At 49.9% G+C, this 17,429-nt stretch overlaps 1 protein-coding gene across 1 annotated transcript in view; it reads left to right on the plus strand.

The window, feature by feature from the left end:
- The window catches only part of LOC142571273 (monocarboxylate transporter 13-like), a 682,600-nt gene that overhangs the window by 158,765 nt on the left and 506,406 nt on the right, over positions 1-17,429 (plus strand). The window contains exon 3 of the mRNA XM_075679507.1: positions 1,228-1,427. Within this exon, the coding sequence (XP_075535622.1) occupies positions 1,228-1,427 (200 nt within the window). The remainder of the gene's footprint in view (positions 1-1,227; positions 1,428-17,429) is intronic.

Genomic DNA, 17,429 nt, shown 5'->3' on the forward strand with positions numbered 1-17,429 from the left:
CCTCAGAGTTGAAGAAAAATTCGTCCTGGTCTGGCACTCAAACTCGGGACCACCGCCTTTCCGGGGCAGCCGCTCTACCATCTGAGCTAACCAGGCGGCTAGCAGACGGCAGGGCGAAGTAGAATTTGTCGACAACACGAAGCAAAGGCAAGTGTTTGACGTAGTAGTTCTGCGGAAAACCGCAAGGTAGAGAGAAGTAGTCATTAAAGGGGAAAATCAGACATCCACCCTTTCGTAGCAATTGCTACAAAAGAAACCCGTACGGGTTCCTAGAAAAAAAAGCCCCGCAGAACTACTACGTCAATCACTTGCCTTTGCTTCGTGTTGTCCACAAGTTCGACTTCGCCCTGCCATCTGCTAGCCGCCTGGTTAGCTCAGATGGTAGAGCGGCTGCCCCGGAAAGGCGGTGATCCCGGGCTCGAGTGCCGGACCAGGACGAATTTTTCAACTCTCAGGCTTTTCTTTCGAGGAAGCTGTATGGATTTTGTTTGTAGCAATTGCTACGAAAGGGTGAATGTTTGATTTTCCTTTTAATAATTACTTCTCTCCACCTTGCGGCGTTGCGCAGAACTACTACGTCTACAACACTATTCATGCCCCGCATGCAATCTGATTAGACAAGGTTGGGTGACAACACAGAGAACAGTTTGAATCGGCAGAAACAATCGTCCGTCTTCCCACAGATGCACCTGGCGCCAAGCGATAACATTACAGCAGGTGAAAGCGCAGTCACCGAAAAAAAGATTAACAATGTACTCGTGACGAAGTGCATACTGTGTTGATCAAGGTAAACCAACTTGTTACAATCTCTAAAATGTTATTAGTGTTGTTCATAATATTCAGCAGGTGTTGTTGCGCTAATTATTTGGCGAATATTTTTGTAAAGCCAGCGCACTTGTGTGGGCTTGGACAAATATCAAGTCACATCGACACTAGCGCTCGTGTTCGTGTGATTTCGTGTTTGTATATGCATCAACAAGTGCGCTGCCTCCAGAATAACCTTTCATACTGCTGTCGTAACACATCGGTGGCGTACTTGCACAGCGTAGTGCTGAGCAGCTTGTAGAATTAGGATAGCCACTTGTTTACAAAGTTGCTAGGAGGTTGTCATATATGCAATATCACGGCCAGCAGCGATTTTCATTGCGTCTGTGCCATGTGCGGTAGCGGTTTCTAATTCAGGAGCTGTATAAGGCATCAGCAGCACTTGTTCGCCCAACGCGACAGGCACTGGCTTCGGCTTCACGCTCCTCCCGGCCATCGTGTGCGTGACGTCGTACTTCGACCGGCGCCGCTCCCTTGCGACGGGCATCACCGTATGCGGCTCCGGCGTCGGCACATTCGTGATGGCGCCGCTTGTGCAGGCACTGGTGCGCGCGTATGGCTGGAAGGGCACGCTGATTATCTGCTCGGGTCTTAGCCTACAGGTACGTTGCCTCGAAACGGCTGCAGGCCTTATAAGTTTCTTGTACTAGATCAATGTTCGTGTTGTAAAAAGGAGTTTACGCTGCCTTTTACGAGATTAACTTCCACCAACTAGCCCAACTTGCCGCTCTGATATATGCATGTACTGGTGTCGTTTTACGGAGGCCGCCGTACGGGCAAACGTAGCAGTTACTTTTCTATATAGAATAATCTCGCTTCAACTTTGCTAGCTCTATTACAGCGAAGCTGTTTATGCTAATCTGGTGCTGTCCCTAAAAACTTCGCTAAAATGGGGCCACGGGACCTAGTGGGAAAGGAAAAGAAGAGCTCAAGAGGGGAAAGAGTTTGGACTGACCGCTGTCCCCCTGTGAAAATGCTATATTATAGGTGAATGTAATATGCTTGTCACACGGTGCATTTTCGGCAACCGAGCCAGATCGGCATCGAATTATCGACAATTCATTCTACCCTGCCGCGAAAGAAACCAACCCTACGCAGGCGGTTTGCGGTCAACGAACAGCGCCCAGCGATTGAAACGCGATAATAGGTGCGCGGCAATACTTGCTGGCGCAAGAAGTGCCGCGATCAGCGTCAGTCGTCAAACCAATCCAACCAATCGTCAAAATTATTGCAGCGCCTGAATCTCCAGTGGTGGGCCTTGCACCCCATATACGGAGCTTTGGATTCGTGGTTCCACACATTCCATCCCAGCTACAACTATGGGAAGATACAAGTAGTGCGTACTCCCGAGGAAGGAACTGCCCTCCGAGGCCGTCAGCGAGAGTCGGCTCGTAAACGGGCTCGTCGTCGTAGTGCATGCTAACGGCGCGAAGAAGAAAAAAGCGAAAATGAGATTAAAGAATGTGGAAACAAAAGAAATGACAATGTAGACTACTTGCGAAGTTTGCCTTGCATGGTGGTAAACTCAGTGTAACTATTCCAGCGTCGCTGTTCGACCATCTTCGCGGACTCGGAGAGGCACTGATTTTTGGACACCTACAATAAGCAAGTATTCCCTGCTGAAAGCAAGCCTAGGAATTAGGATGAATGGATTCTATAAGCGTCCCTTTGAAACGGCGTCCTTTCTTGCGTAAATATGCTCTATTTTCCTCATTTTACTGAATGTAATACTTATTGCAATAGCAAATATATGAACGCACCAAAGGCATTTCTGCCGCCGCCATTCGCGTAGGCGTCGCCTCCAAGTCCCATGCAAAATGATGATGATGACGACGACGAGGACAACGACGACGACGATGATGATGATGATGATGATGATGATGATAGCAACTTTATTGTACCGCCGGATAAGGAAGCCCCTACTCCCCGTCCCCGGCACACAGGGCCTTGAGGACGGGGACCGGAACCTCCGCAATTAGAAGCAAGCAAAGAGGTCTTGACACTTTGCGGCTTCTTCCGCCAGGGGGATGGCATGTTGCTGTGGAGTAGGGTCCTCGCTCCGCAGCAGGGCTTCCCAGGCCTCTCTACAATTTATGTTTGCTTTGGCACCTGGTGAGCTAGCGCATTCCCATATTAGGTGATCGAGGGTCCCTCTCGCCCCACAGTGTTTGCACTCATCATTTTCTCTATCATGCATAACATGGTAGACCCTGACCGGGTTTACGAAGTTCCCAGCTTGCAGGTGCCGCCATGCGACTGCCTCGCTATTGTATAGACTTTTATCCGGTGGTGGCACCAGTCTCCTGCGTAGCCGATAATTTTCGACAATCTCCGTATATTTTTGCAGACGCTCGTCCATGTTCCGGCAGTCGGGTGGTTCCACAGCCACCCGGAAGTAGAGAGCTCGGGCTAACTCGTGGGCCGCCTCGTTGCCAGGAACGGACGTGTGTGCAGGGGTCCAAATTAGGCTAATTTTTCTGTTCAGCCATACACTGGTCAGAACCCTTGCCGCTTCCGGTGAGATCCTACCCTTTCCAAAATTCCAGAAGCCGTTTTGCAATCGCTAATTATCAAATTTGCGTCCGTTCCCAAGCAAGCAAGCGCTATCGCAACTTCTTCAGCCGTTTCCGAGTTTCGGCTTCTAATGGTGGCGGCCGATACGGGGGCATCTCAGCCGTCGACCACCGAGGCGACCGCCGCACTCGACTTACCACTTGCCGCGTCCACGTACGCAAGCGACTTGCCGTCCATTGAATCAAAGTGTTTTATTAGTGCTTCTGCTCTCTTTTCCCTCCTCTCCGTGTTTAATATGGGATGCATGTTACCAGGGAGGGTGGGAATAATTATATTTTCTCGGCAGTCCAGCGGGATGTTTGTCTTGCCTCGTAGTCCCCTATCTGTTTGCAGGCCTACCATTTCGAGGATAGCTCTGCCCGTGGTCGTTCGGCTTAATCTTTCGAACTGCGAAATTCTGACAGCCTCCGCTATTTCGTCCCAGGTATTGTGAACTCCCATAGAGAGGAGCTTCTCTGTGGAGGTGGTAATTGGTAAGCCTAAGGCCCTCTTTATGCACCAACGAATGAGCGAGTCGAGTTTCCTCCTCTCCTCTGACCTGGTGTTTAAGAAAGGCCTGGCACAGCACACGAGGCTTATTACGTATGCTTGGGTTAGTTTAAGCAAGCTTCTTTCCTTCAGGCCTCGTCCTTTCAGCACGACCCTTCAAAATATGCCAAGTGCTTGCGGGGCAAATCCCTCTAGATTTTGATTGTCCCATCATTATATCCGTTTTCCTGTATGACAAATCCTAAGATTCTGATTTGATTTACCTTTGGGACTGGTTTCCCTTTTACTGTAATGAGTAATTCCCAGCTACGCTTGCACCAGAGCGACTTTGGGTTGTAGACGAATAACTCCGATTTTTGCGGAGATCTATGGCAGCATAGTCCACGACAGTGTCCGCCGCCACCTGCAGGCGCTCCTCGATGCTCGCATCACTCCCGTGGTTAGTCCAGAGGGTGATGTCATCCGCATACATACTGAAATTTAGCCCCTGTATGCTTCTGAGAGTTTCGGGGAGGCCCCTCACCGCCACGTCGAAGAGGAACGGGGAAAGAACCGAGCCCTGCGGCGTGCCTCTGCTTCCTTATTTCAGTGTTAGAGATTGAATATCTTGGAACTTCATGCAGGCAGTTCTGTCTGACAAAAAGTCCTTGACATAGTCGAATGTTCGCGCGCCTACCCCGATTTCTTGGAGACTGTGAAGTATCGCTTCGTGTTTAACATTATCAAAAGCCTTTGTCAAGTCCAGGTCGAGGATTACCTTGGCGTCTCTAGAACGTGAGTCGAATATGTCATGTTTTAGTCGGAGCATCACGTCCTGATCTCGTGCGGCCACAGGTCGTTCTGCTCCATAAAGTACGTCAGTCTGGTCTGGACTACGCGCTCCATCAATTTCCCCATGCATGAGGTTAGGGAAATGGGTCTTAGATTTTCTAGTTTAGGGGGTTTGCGCGGCTTTGCAATGACGATCACGTTTGCCATTTTCACTGGCGTGGCAGGTGGCCTTTAGTCCAAATTTCTTGCATGTACTCCGTCGGAGCGCTGATGGAGGCATCGTCCAGTTTTCTTAGAATTTTGTTGGTTATCCCGTCAGGGCCCGGGGCTGATTTGGTTTTTAGTCGCAATATTACTTCCCTGACCTCCACCTCCGTGATGGGTGCGTCGAGCTCCTCATTGGGAGCTCCGTCGTACTTCCGGAGGGGGGTGTTATGCGTATCGCCAATGTACATGGTAATTAGTTTGTCCATAAATTCCGCGTCTGTACCCTCATACGCGTGCCCGGCTTTTGATAATCTAATTGCCGATAGGGTTTTCGAATTGGTCGGATCTAATAGGTGTCTCAGCAGACCCCACCTTTTGGAAAGGCTCATGCCCCTCTCCATCAAGTCGCATCTGCTGCACCAATTCTGTTCGCATATTTTGATCGCGTAATTTTCTATTTCTTTGTTATGTCTAGCAATCCGCCTTCTAAGAATACGGTTCCATTTTTGCTTCTTTAGTGTGTGCTCCATACCACGTTTTGCTGCTACATAAGAAGCAGTTTGCTATCGACTATTTCCGCGGCATCGTCCCCTTCAAGCATCTTGGTTGCCTCTTCAACGTGACGCGCGATGACCTCCGTCCATTTCTCTATGTTTGTTATTTTCCCTATGGCAGCTTTCTCTCGCTTCTCCCTAAATAATCCCCATTCGGTGATCCTCGGTTGACGCGCACGACGATTCTTCACCCCTTTTTTAAGGATCGAGGACAGAATGAAATGATCACTTCCGAAATTGAGCTCCGAGTTTTCCAATTCAGATCTGTCATATTTTTGGAGAAGGTCAGGTCAGGGGAGGTGTCTGCGCACACGCTGTTACCCACCCTGGTCGGACTGCTAGGGTCCGTGTGTAGGGTAAGTCCTAGCTCGTGGGCGTCCTCCCATAGCTGCCTACCTTTTGGATCTTGTTTAGCGTAACCCCATTCCGGATGCGCTGCATTAAAGTCACCGACTATTAGCTAGGGATTAGTTCCGGCTGCCTGAATAGCTTTGCGAAAGAGGGCCCTGAATCGCACCTTTCTCTGCTGTAGAGTACTGTACAAGTTTAATAGGAACACGCTCGGTTCCTCTTTTTGTCCCGTAATAATTTCCAGAAGCACTGCCTCAATGTCTCTCGAGTGGATTTCGTGCACGATTGCCGCAATATTCCTCTTAATCAACGTACTGACGCGAGATTTACCACCCCTGTCACTTGAAAAAGCTTGGTATACCGAGAGTTGTGCTGCTTTGCCCGTGTCCTACAGGGCTATAGCTCGCGGTTTCTCTTCTAACAGCGTCAAGTACTGTTGCACTAACGTTCGCTTGCGTTGGAAGCCGCGACATCTCCACTGCCAGATTAAAGACTCACCTTTCGCGCGTCTGGCCATGTTGGAGCTGGTCGAGTTGTTCCTCCGCTTTTAGTTGCCATTCTCCGATGGCTACTAATTCTGCCCTTTGCTTTTGTACTTCTTCCGTAAGGGCTTGGATCTGGCTTTGAGTCTGCTATATAGCTCCCATAATTTGGGCCATGAAAGAATCAAATTTAGCTTCGATTTTGGCTTCTAATCTTTTCTCTAGTGCCACCAACGGATCAAGGTCTTCCCCTTTGCGTTTCCTTGGGGGTGGTCTAGCGGATTCGATAATCATATTTTCCTCCTCCGCTGCCGCAGGCTGCATGGGAGTCGCAGCCGTAGGGACCGGGAGAGTTGGTTTCGATACCAATTTTGGTTGTGCGTTGTGGGTGGAGGGGGACCCCGTACACGCCTGTAATTTTGCTCTATGCAACTCTTGAGTGGGCTTATTAATGATCTCTTTAAGCTCCCCAACCTCTTTCTGTAATTTATCGATCTCCTCATCTTTCTTATCTTATGCCCGGGAAACGCCACTGCCAAAGCTTACATCGTTTCGGTCCGTGCTCTGCTTCCGCTTCTTAGTCCGTGGGTGCGCCGGGTCCCTGGAGCTCGATCTCCCGCTTTGTCTGGATCCGGAGCGCCTCCTGGTGCGGGACCGCGAACGGCTACGCTGCTGGTGCCCTCTGGTGGTCTCCTCCAGCCTCGGAAAGGAGTCGGTTCTGAGGCGAAAGTCCTGGTTTCCGCGCGTGACCTTGGAACGATCCCTGGGATTCACGTCGGCAGTCGCTCCGGCTTGCTGGTGCTGCTTCTGAAGTTGCTGCTGTAGCATGTTTATCTTTCGTTCCCACTGCCTCTTCTTCACCTCGTAAGGAACACGGTACAGTTCTCTACATTTTCTATCACCGAGCGGGTGTCCTTTCCCCCACAGTTGGCACTGAGGTTCACATAAATGGTCTTGTGGTGGTTGCTCCATGCCACAGCCACGACACTTAACATTCACGGGGTCCGGGCAGACGTCCTCGCGGTGTCCTAGCCGTCCGCAGGCGTTAGAAACTTCGTACTTCTGCGGTAGATTACGCAGCGTTGCGCCACGGGCATAAGTCTCACCCACCGCGGCACCTCTTTGTCTTCGAACAGTATTAAAACTGTCCTCGACGTTCTTCCGAGTCTTCGTACTCCCAGGACCAGAGGATTCCCGTAGATTTGCAGCCTTTTCAAGATATCTGCGGCCGATAAGGACAATGGGACTTCATGCACGACGCCTTTTCCGCAGTCCTCCGGCATAGCTACGTACGTATTCATTTCAATTTTTTCCCCTTCGAACACGAGGAGCTTCAAGTCGGCGTATTTTCGCTTCGTTTCCGCGCTGACGGTAGCGACGAGAATGGAATGTTGCTTCACATTCATCAAGATGACGTCCTCTCCGGCGGCGTCTGGACTGACGCCAGCCGCCCTAAGTATTACATCTCGCTAATACGCACTTCCGTATTTCATTAGACGTACGAGACCGCCCTGCGGCCTCATGACTACTTTGTCGGCGCCGTCCGGAAGTCGGGCAAATTGCCTTTCAACCGACTTAGCCGCCATCTTCCTCCCTGTGAGCTTCTCAGCGGCTCGCTGCCGTTCCATATGGCGTGCCTCGTTGTTCACTAGGGGAGCCGCTTTTCCTTTCTTCTTTCTAACGTACCATTGCCCCGGCACGTTCAATTCTTCCGGATCGATCTCCGTACCTTCTACGGTCGCCATCATAGTCTTCGAGCTCAGCCTCCGCCGCTGCCGGTGGCTTCTCGTCTTGGTACGTCGGCAGCTCCTAGCTTCGTGCAGGTTGCGTGCCCTTGGTACTCGCTTTGCGCTGAAGCGATAGACAGCACGTATGTCACTTCGCTCGCTGCTGCTTCCACGTTTGCTTATGCCAGCGTTTTGACAGCGAGTATCCGCTGTCATCGAGTGCAATGTGTTTATGCTTCCTGTGTTCGCTGACCCATGCTTATTAATTTAGTTAGCAAGTGATCGTTTACAAGTTGATAAGGCCGATAAATATATTATCTTTACTTCGTATGGATGTCGGCTAATTTGCTATCGCAATGGATACCTCGACTTCAGGGCTTTAGTGCCTCTTTTTTTGCCAGACAATAAATCCCTACCATCAAACTTATAGAGCCATTATTGGGAACATTGCTTTTGAACTCCTGCATTGTTCGTGCTCTTCCTACTTCCCTACAGCCTAACCTAAAGCCGGCTTTTACCAATCTCCACTATTACGTGCAGGTTTACTTTTCTTCTGCTATCCCTAAACTTCAGGACATCAAGAAGGCTAGCGGAGCCTAAACAGAAAACCCGGTAGATATTTTGCTATTTTATTTACATGTGTTACATCGTTTCTTTGGCGTTACCGGCACATGCACAGGCTGCTCCTTGGGTTATCTCGCTTTATAAGTATGCCTTCTAAGGCATCCTCATCTCGATTGAAAGAGTAAAGAGCTGGATTGATACACAACCCGCGAAAGACTGTCACTGAATTTGTTTCGGTGGCCACAACGATCGAGAATACGCTTGAAATGCGCACAAGGCTGACAACAAACTGCGCCGAAACTCAAGCGCTAGGGGCCGATGACGTGCACGAGACGATAAGAGCAGCCGTACGGGAAGTGCACCATAAATTGTAACCCAGGTCGCAGCCCCAGCGGACCTCAATGGTTTACATAGTTAAGAGCTTCAACGGTCACTGGAAGTACCAATAATTTTGACATCAATGAATCCCCAGCCGAAAGCATTGAGCTACGCGGCTGCCGCAGGCCGTCAAGGTCCCCTTCACCGACCCCGCCAGGGCCCAGTAACGCCAAAATTCGGCCTTCCAGCGCCGCCTCAGCCGGCGCGCCTGCCCGTCGAACAGCGCAGCTACCCGAGGAAGACGGACGTTTGGCGCGCCCCCGGCCATCATCCGCTCTGCTATCACTTCGCGGAAGCCGGACATGCCCGCCCTCGATACCGGTACGGGAAATAGTACTACAAGGGTTGGATGTCAACGCTCCGTGGGCGCAGCAATGTGAACGCCCTCGCGATATCGCAGACTACCTCGCCGCCACTCAGTGGAGCCCATGACGATCGTCCCGTTCGCCGTCACCAGGCCGCTACCTGTCACCGTAGCGCCGACCGTACACTGGCCCAGCCACCCGCCGGTCCCTCCGCCCGTATCCGGAAAACTAAAAACAGCAACCGATTGAGGTGCGATTGCTGTTTGGCGAAATGACGAAGATGCTCGACGCCGAAGAGGTGATCTCGACGACATAACGACAGACCGCCATTCCGACGAAGCCTGGAAGCAAAGAATGCATCAACCAAAGACCTGGCGACGCGACGTAAGAGCCACACGTCAACATGACGCAGCCCTGATCCGACGCCGACATCTTACGGCAACCAAAGACAATGAACCGCCGAACTCGACGTGCTTCTTGATGACCATGCAGTCACCGCATTAATAGACACAGGAGCCGACGAACTCCGTCATGGGTCGACTCTTCGCCGCCATGTTGAAGAAAGTTAAGACTGTGTGGGAAGAAGTCCAAATTCGGACAGCTGGAAGACAGCTAATAACGCCGACTGGAATCTGCACCGCAAGAATTGCAGTTCATGACCGGGCCTACCCTGCCACTTTCGTTATCCTCCAATAGTGTACACAAGACGTGATTCTTGGCATGGATTTCTTGAACCAACACGGTGTGATCTTCGTCCTGAAGTCAAAGTGAATAACGCTATCTGCAGATCAAGCGATGCCACCGGAGAGCTCTCGTAATCACCAAGGCTTGCGTGTGCTCGAATATATCAAGTGAGCATCCTGCTTCGCTCCACAATCGTTATTTCCGTTGGCGCCAAAGCACCAGCAGACGTAGAAGGCGTCATCAAGGTTGACCAACGTCTACTGCTGGACCGTCAAAGCTGTCGCTCGACTTCGCGGAGGGAAAGCGAAAGTGATGCCGACAGACTTTAACCAGGTGTTGAAACACATCAATAAGGGCACGATGATCGCACGCATCGAAGAAATTGCGGAAGCCAGAAATCTCTGTGTCCTCTCGTATTCTGCCGCATCTACCCCGCCGACCGTAGTTCCCAAACCAGAGTTCAGCATAAGTCGAATTCTCCCCATGAGTAAACAGAAACAGCTCAGAAGTCCTCTCTGACAATACTAAGACTGCATTTCGACGTCATCGAGTATTCGACAAAAACCAGTTGCAAAGCATCGCATAATAACCGAACAGTGTGGTTGACTACTCTGTCAGATCCATTACCGAGTGTCGACGCAAGAACGTGAGGCTATAAGCCAACGCCTCGACGAAATGCTGCGCGACAACATCATCCAGCCATCGAAAAGCCAACGGGTATCTCCTGTAGTCTTGCTGAAGAAAAATGAGGGAACCCTACATTTCTGTGTCGATTATCGTCGATTGAACAAAATCGCGAAGAAGAACTTATACCCTCTCCCGCGGATAGACGAGGCATTGAATCGGCTTTGCAAGGCTAAATATTTTTCCGTATATGGATCTCAAGTACGGCTACTGGCAAACAGAAGTCGATGAGAGGGATCAAGAAAAGGCTGTCTTCATCATGCCAACCGGCCTCTGTGAGTTCAAGTTGATGCCATTCGGACTGTGCTCGCAATATGCAACGTTCTAGTGCGTGATAGACATGGTATTAGCATTATTTAAGGGGTAGACCTGTCCTATTTACTTGGTTGAATTCGTCATATTGGGTAATTTCCACGATCACTTTATGCGGCTTGCGATAGTACTAGAAGTCATCAAGTCGTCAGGGCTCACGTTGAAGCTAGAAGAGGGGTGCTTTGCTTACGATGAGCTTCTGTTTCTTGGCTACGTCATCAGCAAGTCTGGAGTCCGGCACAACCCATAGAAGACAGCTGCCATCGCGAAGCTCCAGCATCCAGTGACAAGAAGGCAGTGTGTAGATTCCTTGGCATGAGTGCCTACTACAGGTGCTTCGTGAAAGACGTTTTACGAAACGCTGAGCCACTGACGCAGCTAACTAAATGTCATTTTGAGTTGAAGTGGGAAATACCACAGGCAAAGCATTTCAAGAACTCAAACGACGCACGCACTCGACGCAGGCACTCACGCAGCTCGGCGAGGACGCCGATACCGAAATCCACACTTACGCCAATAGCGTGGGCCTCGGTGCCGTACTAGTCCAGAAGGAATACCGACTTGAATGGGTGATAGCTTAACTCGCCGGTCACTCTCAAAAGTGGAAGACAATTATTCTACAATCGAAAAGGAATGCCTCGCCATCGTTTGGGCAACAGCAAAATTCCGCCCTCACCTATATGGAAGGCCGTTCAAAGTCGTCAGCGACCATCACGGATATCTTATTTTGTTATAGCGCAAGCTTGACACGGACAACAGAAGGCACATCCGACACACACAGCGCTACCCCAAGGATGCTGGAGTACGTGAACAAAGGCGCCCGTTGAACGATAAAGGAAGTCAATGAGGACAGCAATAGGGGCTTGTTGGTACGACATATCTTATTTTGTTACAGCGGAAGCTTGACACAGACAACGGTATGTTGCGCTATAACACAATAAGATATGCCGTACCAACAAGCCCCTATTGCTATCCTCATCGACTTCATTTCTCGTTCAACGGGCTCCTTTGTTCACGTACTCCGGGATCCTTGCGGTAGCGTTGTGTGTGTCAGATGTGCTTTCTGTTGTGCGTGTCAAGCTTGCGGTATAACAAAATAAGATATGCCGTACCAACAAGCCCCTATTGCTATCCTCATCGACCATCACGCGTTGTCTTGGCTAGCGAATTTAAAGAACCCTTCAATCTGTCTGGCATGCTGGAGCTTCAGAGTGCAAAAATACATCATTGTAATCTGCAAGTCCGCACGAAAACACTTTGATGCCGACTGCCTGTCTCGTGCTCCCGTGGACGCGCCGCCCCAAGATGGCGAGGATGACGACTCCTTCCTTGGAATAAAAGGAGAAGAACATTCCGCTGAATCGCGACGAACAGACCCGGAGCTAAAAAGCCTGGTCGGGTGGAAAGGAACACCTAGTTGTCACTAGGGCATTTAAGCGAGGATGGTCTTCGTTCTCACTTCAAAGCAACCTACTCCTAACGAAGAACTTCTCACCAGTCCATGCCAACTACCTTCTTGTTGTTCCCTCAGCGCTACGTTCAGCAGTGCTGCCCGCCAAATATTACGATCAGACCGCTGGGCACCTCAGATTCTTCACGACGCTATCGAGGATACAGGAAAAGTGTTACTCGCAGAGCTTGTCCGCTGATGTCACCCGTTACGTCAAGACGTGCCGAGACTGGCAGCATCCCAAGGCAGCGCCGACAAGGCCAACGGGATTACTACAGCCGCCCGAGCCTCCATGCCGACCATTTTAGCAGATCGGGATGGACTTGTTGGGGCCCTTTCCGATGTGAACATGAGGCAACAAGTGAATTGTCTTGGCGACGGACTACCTTACCAGCTTCGCTGAAGCGAAAGCTCTGCCGAAAGGCAGCGCAGCCGAAGTGGCGAAATTCTTCGTCAAGAACATCCTGCCGCGACATGGTGTTCCAGAAGACGTCATTACTTACAGAGGAACGGCTTTTACTGCTTAGCTTACTCAAAACATCCTGCATGGTTAAAGGTTAACAAAAACCCGGGGCACTTCGCCGACCAAATAAAGATTTAAAAGAAAAGAAGACGTTTCGGCTCCCACACGGGAGCCTTGTTCACAGGTAAAATAAACAAAAGTGCTCGAGCAGCTCGCTTAAATAGTCTAGAACACGTGACGCAGGCAGCGCGCATACACTGACGGCAGATTGCCATCGCTCCTGTTCAGAGTGTGTGGCGTAGTCTGGATCATGAGGGACTCAAGATAAAGGCGTCGAGATAGCCCCTTTTCCCTGGCAAGGACACGTGCCTTCCCCCAGTCGATTGCGTGGCCGCTTGAAGTGGCATGCTCAGCCAAGGCACTGGATTTCACATTTTCTTTTTTGACGTCATAATTGTGCTGTTTAAGACGCCTTTCAAAGTCACCAGTTTCGCCAATATACACGTAGTCGCAATCCGCGCATGGGACAACGTACACAACACCTGGGAATTTCTCTTTTGGTAATTTTGTAATTTCTCTTTTGGTAAATTACCAAAAGAGAAATTCCCAGGTGTTGTGTACGTTGTCCCATGCGCGGATTGCGACTACGTGTATATTGGCGAAACTGGTGACTTTGAAAGGCGTCTTAAACAGCACAATTATGACGTCAAAAAAGAAAATGTGAAATCCAGTGCCTTGGCTGAGCATGCCACTTCAAGCGGCCACGCAATCGACTGGGGGAAGGCACGTGTCCTTGCCAGGGAAAAGGGGCTATCTCGACGCCTTTATCTTGAGTCCCTCATGATCCAGACTACGCCACACACTCTGAACAGGAGCGATGGCAATCTGCCGTCAGTGTATGCGCGCTGCCTGCGTCACGTGTTCTAGACTATTTAAGCGAGCTGCTCGAGCACTTTTGTTTATTTTACCTGTGAACAAGGCTCCCGTGTGGGAGCCGAAACGTCTTCTTTTCTTTTAAATCTTTATTTGGTCGGCGAAGTGCCCCGGGTTTTTGTTAACCTTTAACCATGTTTCATCCCGACCAGACGGGCTTCCGTCAAACACTGAACTTCATAAAACATCCTGCAGTATAGCCAGACAAACGACCGGGGGACCACTGCCTACCACCCGCAGAATGGCCTAACGGAACGACTGAACAAGGCGCTCGCCGACATAATAGCGATGTACGTCGAGTACGAACACAAGACCTGGGGTTCCAGGCTCTCGTCACATTTGCCTACAACACGGCAATGCAACAAACAACACAGATCACGCCGTTCAAGCTGGTTTATGGCAGGAAGCCCCTGACGACTCCCGACGCCATGCTACTGCACGTCACAGACGAAAAGAATCGTCGCCACTTATCTCCAGCACGCAGAAGCCCGACAGCTCGTCCGTACGCGCATCAAGAACTAGCAGAGGACGGGCAGCAGACACTACAACCTTTTACAACGGTATGTGGAATGCCAGCATGGCGACCATGTTTGGCTTTGGAACCCGATATGCCGACAAGGACTTAGCAAGAAGCCTTTACGCCGCTATTTGGGACCCCACAAGTTCATCCGACGCATCGGCCCCCTCAACTATCAGGTCACGCCAGACGGCATTTCGCAGTCACAGTGACGCCTCTCGCAACCAGAAATAGTCGATGTTGTGTCACTTCAGCCATTCTGCCAGCGCTAACAACCTTTGGGTCTTTGCATATTACTTTGGACTGTGTTTCTTTGTTCGTTTGTTACTTTTGTTTAATAATTGTCCTTTTGTTTCTCTCTCTCCTCAGGCGCGATCGCAGATCTTTGTTCCATACGCGTTCTGTTCGGTTGCTGCAACGTCACAAAATGGCAGTATGCAAAATTTCTGAGAACGAGGCGGAGAGAGCAACCAATCGGCAAGCGGTGAACTCCCCAGAAGTTTGCTTCCCTCGTTTGTCGGCTGCTTGCAGACAGTATACTACAAAACGAAATGTTTCTCCTCTTCCAACGAATGAAATCTTTATCTAAAAAACGTATTTTTTTCTTCTCAAGGTCAAACACGTTTTACAATAGTAGTACACGGCAATTTATAGCTATTACTTTCTCTGCGTCGTTTCTAGGTGATGTCGTGCACAGCGAGAAGTAGAAAGAACAAAAGAAACGAAGGGAACAGTGGCGCACTTTTCAAGAGCCGGCAACAACATTCGGGTGGCTCGCTGGCACCGATCATGGGGACGATTTTGCTGTACAACCAACGCACTATTTGTGTCGAGAAACGAAAGCAACACCGGAATTCGCTTTCGGCCATTCCTTCAAACGAGGTTCGCACCACCACCCGCTCTCCTTCCTCCTCGAGCAACGCCAGCGAAACAACCTAAGTTCCCAACGCAAGCGCCATTTTTCTCGAAATAAACTATGGATTGGATCCGAACGTGCTAATCAGCTGCCAAAGCCACCGTTTGGATCCAATCCAATCCACCAGACGCGCCATGCGAAGCCGGTCTCGTAACGAGCGATGATCGCTCCAAACTTGAGATGACCGCTCCCCGCGGCTGGCGACGTCGGCGCGGAGTAGGCCAATCGCGCGTGCCGGTAACCGAACAAACGTGCCGAATAACGATCTCCGATCGCACCTCTGGTATGTCTGTAGCTTCGGGAGGACGTTTTTTGAAAGCGGCGCATTGATCCGCTTCGCTTATCTTACTCCGGTGAGCGCTTTTCACCGTCTAGCAAATGTTATCGCTAAGCGCAGGACGTGACCGCATCTATCGGAAGTTTCTCGAATGTTATCGATGGTTCCGTTGTCAACGAAGCTTAGGCGCTATTCTCGACACGCATGGCGGCTGCACGGCCGCCATTATCCGCCATGTTTACTCTCTGACTGGCTGTTTGTGCCGGGAAGCGGAAGTTTTGCAAAATGCAATTTTGTGTTTTCATCAACATGGCAAAACATGACGTCGAGCGGCAAATTTTATGGACTAATACATTTTTTGGACCTTGGCAGCTATATTGCAACGTTAGCGCTTCAAAAAGAATGTAAGCGGTTCCATACAGAAGTCATTGCAATGCATCTGCAATTTGGCGAATAGGTGGTCGTGATCCAAGATATGCGCCACGCCAGCTTGCTGATTGGCTGAAGGTATATCTCGTTAGGAGCGTCACAGGAAGGGCTGTTTCGTAAACGTGCTGGAAGGGCTGTTTCGTAGACGATGCGTGACGTTGTGCTGGGCCGCCATCGCTGAGATTTTCCGTCATAATTTTTGGTGCGACAAGCCGCGCGAATATGCTAATGAGCAGCCATATGCAATGGCAGCCGAGAGGAATGCGCACCACCACATTTTCTCCGTCGCTTGGCGCCAAGGAAATCTTTTGCTCATAACATACGCTCATAGTATTTGCATCGCTCTCGGGTGGTGTTGGCATTTGTGTTTGGGGCCATCTTTTCTTTTTTTTTGAAAGAACGCGTTTATACCAAATAATATTGGTTGAACATAGCAAACTTTCGGCAATGTTTTCCACTTTTTCCAATTTTCACTGCTGCATTTGTATGGTAATCAAGATTAATGCCTTTTCGCACAATCAAAAGTTATGACAGCGGCGTCTGTCTAATTTATACAAAGAAATTTACGCAAGTCGGCGCCTTGAAGTTTCCTCCTGCGGTGCGAGTAACCAGTGAAGTGAACAAAAGATGACAGTGCCGGCGCTTGCGTCGCGCTAGTGGATATCTCTGGCGCGCGCAACGTTATCGGTGATATTCGCCCGTTTCTCAGCCAGCCGAGTCGGGCTGAGTCGCTTACGTTTCATGAGATAGCGATAACGTGAGCTATAGTCGGATACAACTTTAGAAAAAAGGGGAGGCCCCGCCGAGATGACCGAAGCGCGACAGCCGATTGCCTCCGCGACTAAAATAGTCCCTCTCCAAAAATCATGCTCCTGAAACGCGTAATTCTCGGCATAAATAAAGACATTTGTATTTTGATGACTGGTTTAGTAGAGCTCTCATGTGCTACAGCACATGCCGGATAGCGACAGAAAAATAACCCCGTGGCTTCTACAACGCTGCCTGTCGTCTGCTCTTTAGCTTCATTGCAAGTGACAAAAGTAGAAAGAGCAGCTCTGCATGCCTTTTGGGCTTGTTTACACGTACACGGCGTATCTACTACTCGTTTTCCAAGCTTAAAATGAATCAGCTCATACTGAAAAAGTACTTATACAAAACAATACATTTATCGCAACCATTACAAACCTGGGGCAAGACTACGGTTGAGGCAGGAAGGTACAAAAATGCTTCATTCATCGCTATAGATAAATACTCTTGGTTCTAAATAGCATAAAATTTATATTTTTTGGTTGGTGTTTTCACAGTTTCACTGCATGCATTCTACAGCTTGCGCGTGCAGTCAGCACTGGTGGACAGAAATCGATCGACGGTGCTACACAACGCTCGAATACCGTCGCTAGACGCTCGGCTATCTCACTGCTGACAATGATCGTTCACGCTAAGTTGACGGCAACAAATATTTGCATTGAAGGCTTCTTCTGTAAATATTTTCTGTTGAGACACTCGTAAGTTTGTTTCATGCGCGCACACTTTGCTG

This window comes from Dermacentor variabilis, chromosome 2, assembly GCF_050947875.1.
Source record: "Dermacentor variabilis isolate Ectoservices chromosome 2, ASM5094787v1, whole genome shotgun sequence".
Lineage (NCBI taxonomy): Eukaryota > Metazoa > Arthropoda > Arachnida > Ixodida > Ixodidae > Dermacentor > Dermacentor variabilis.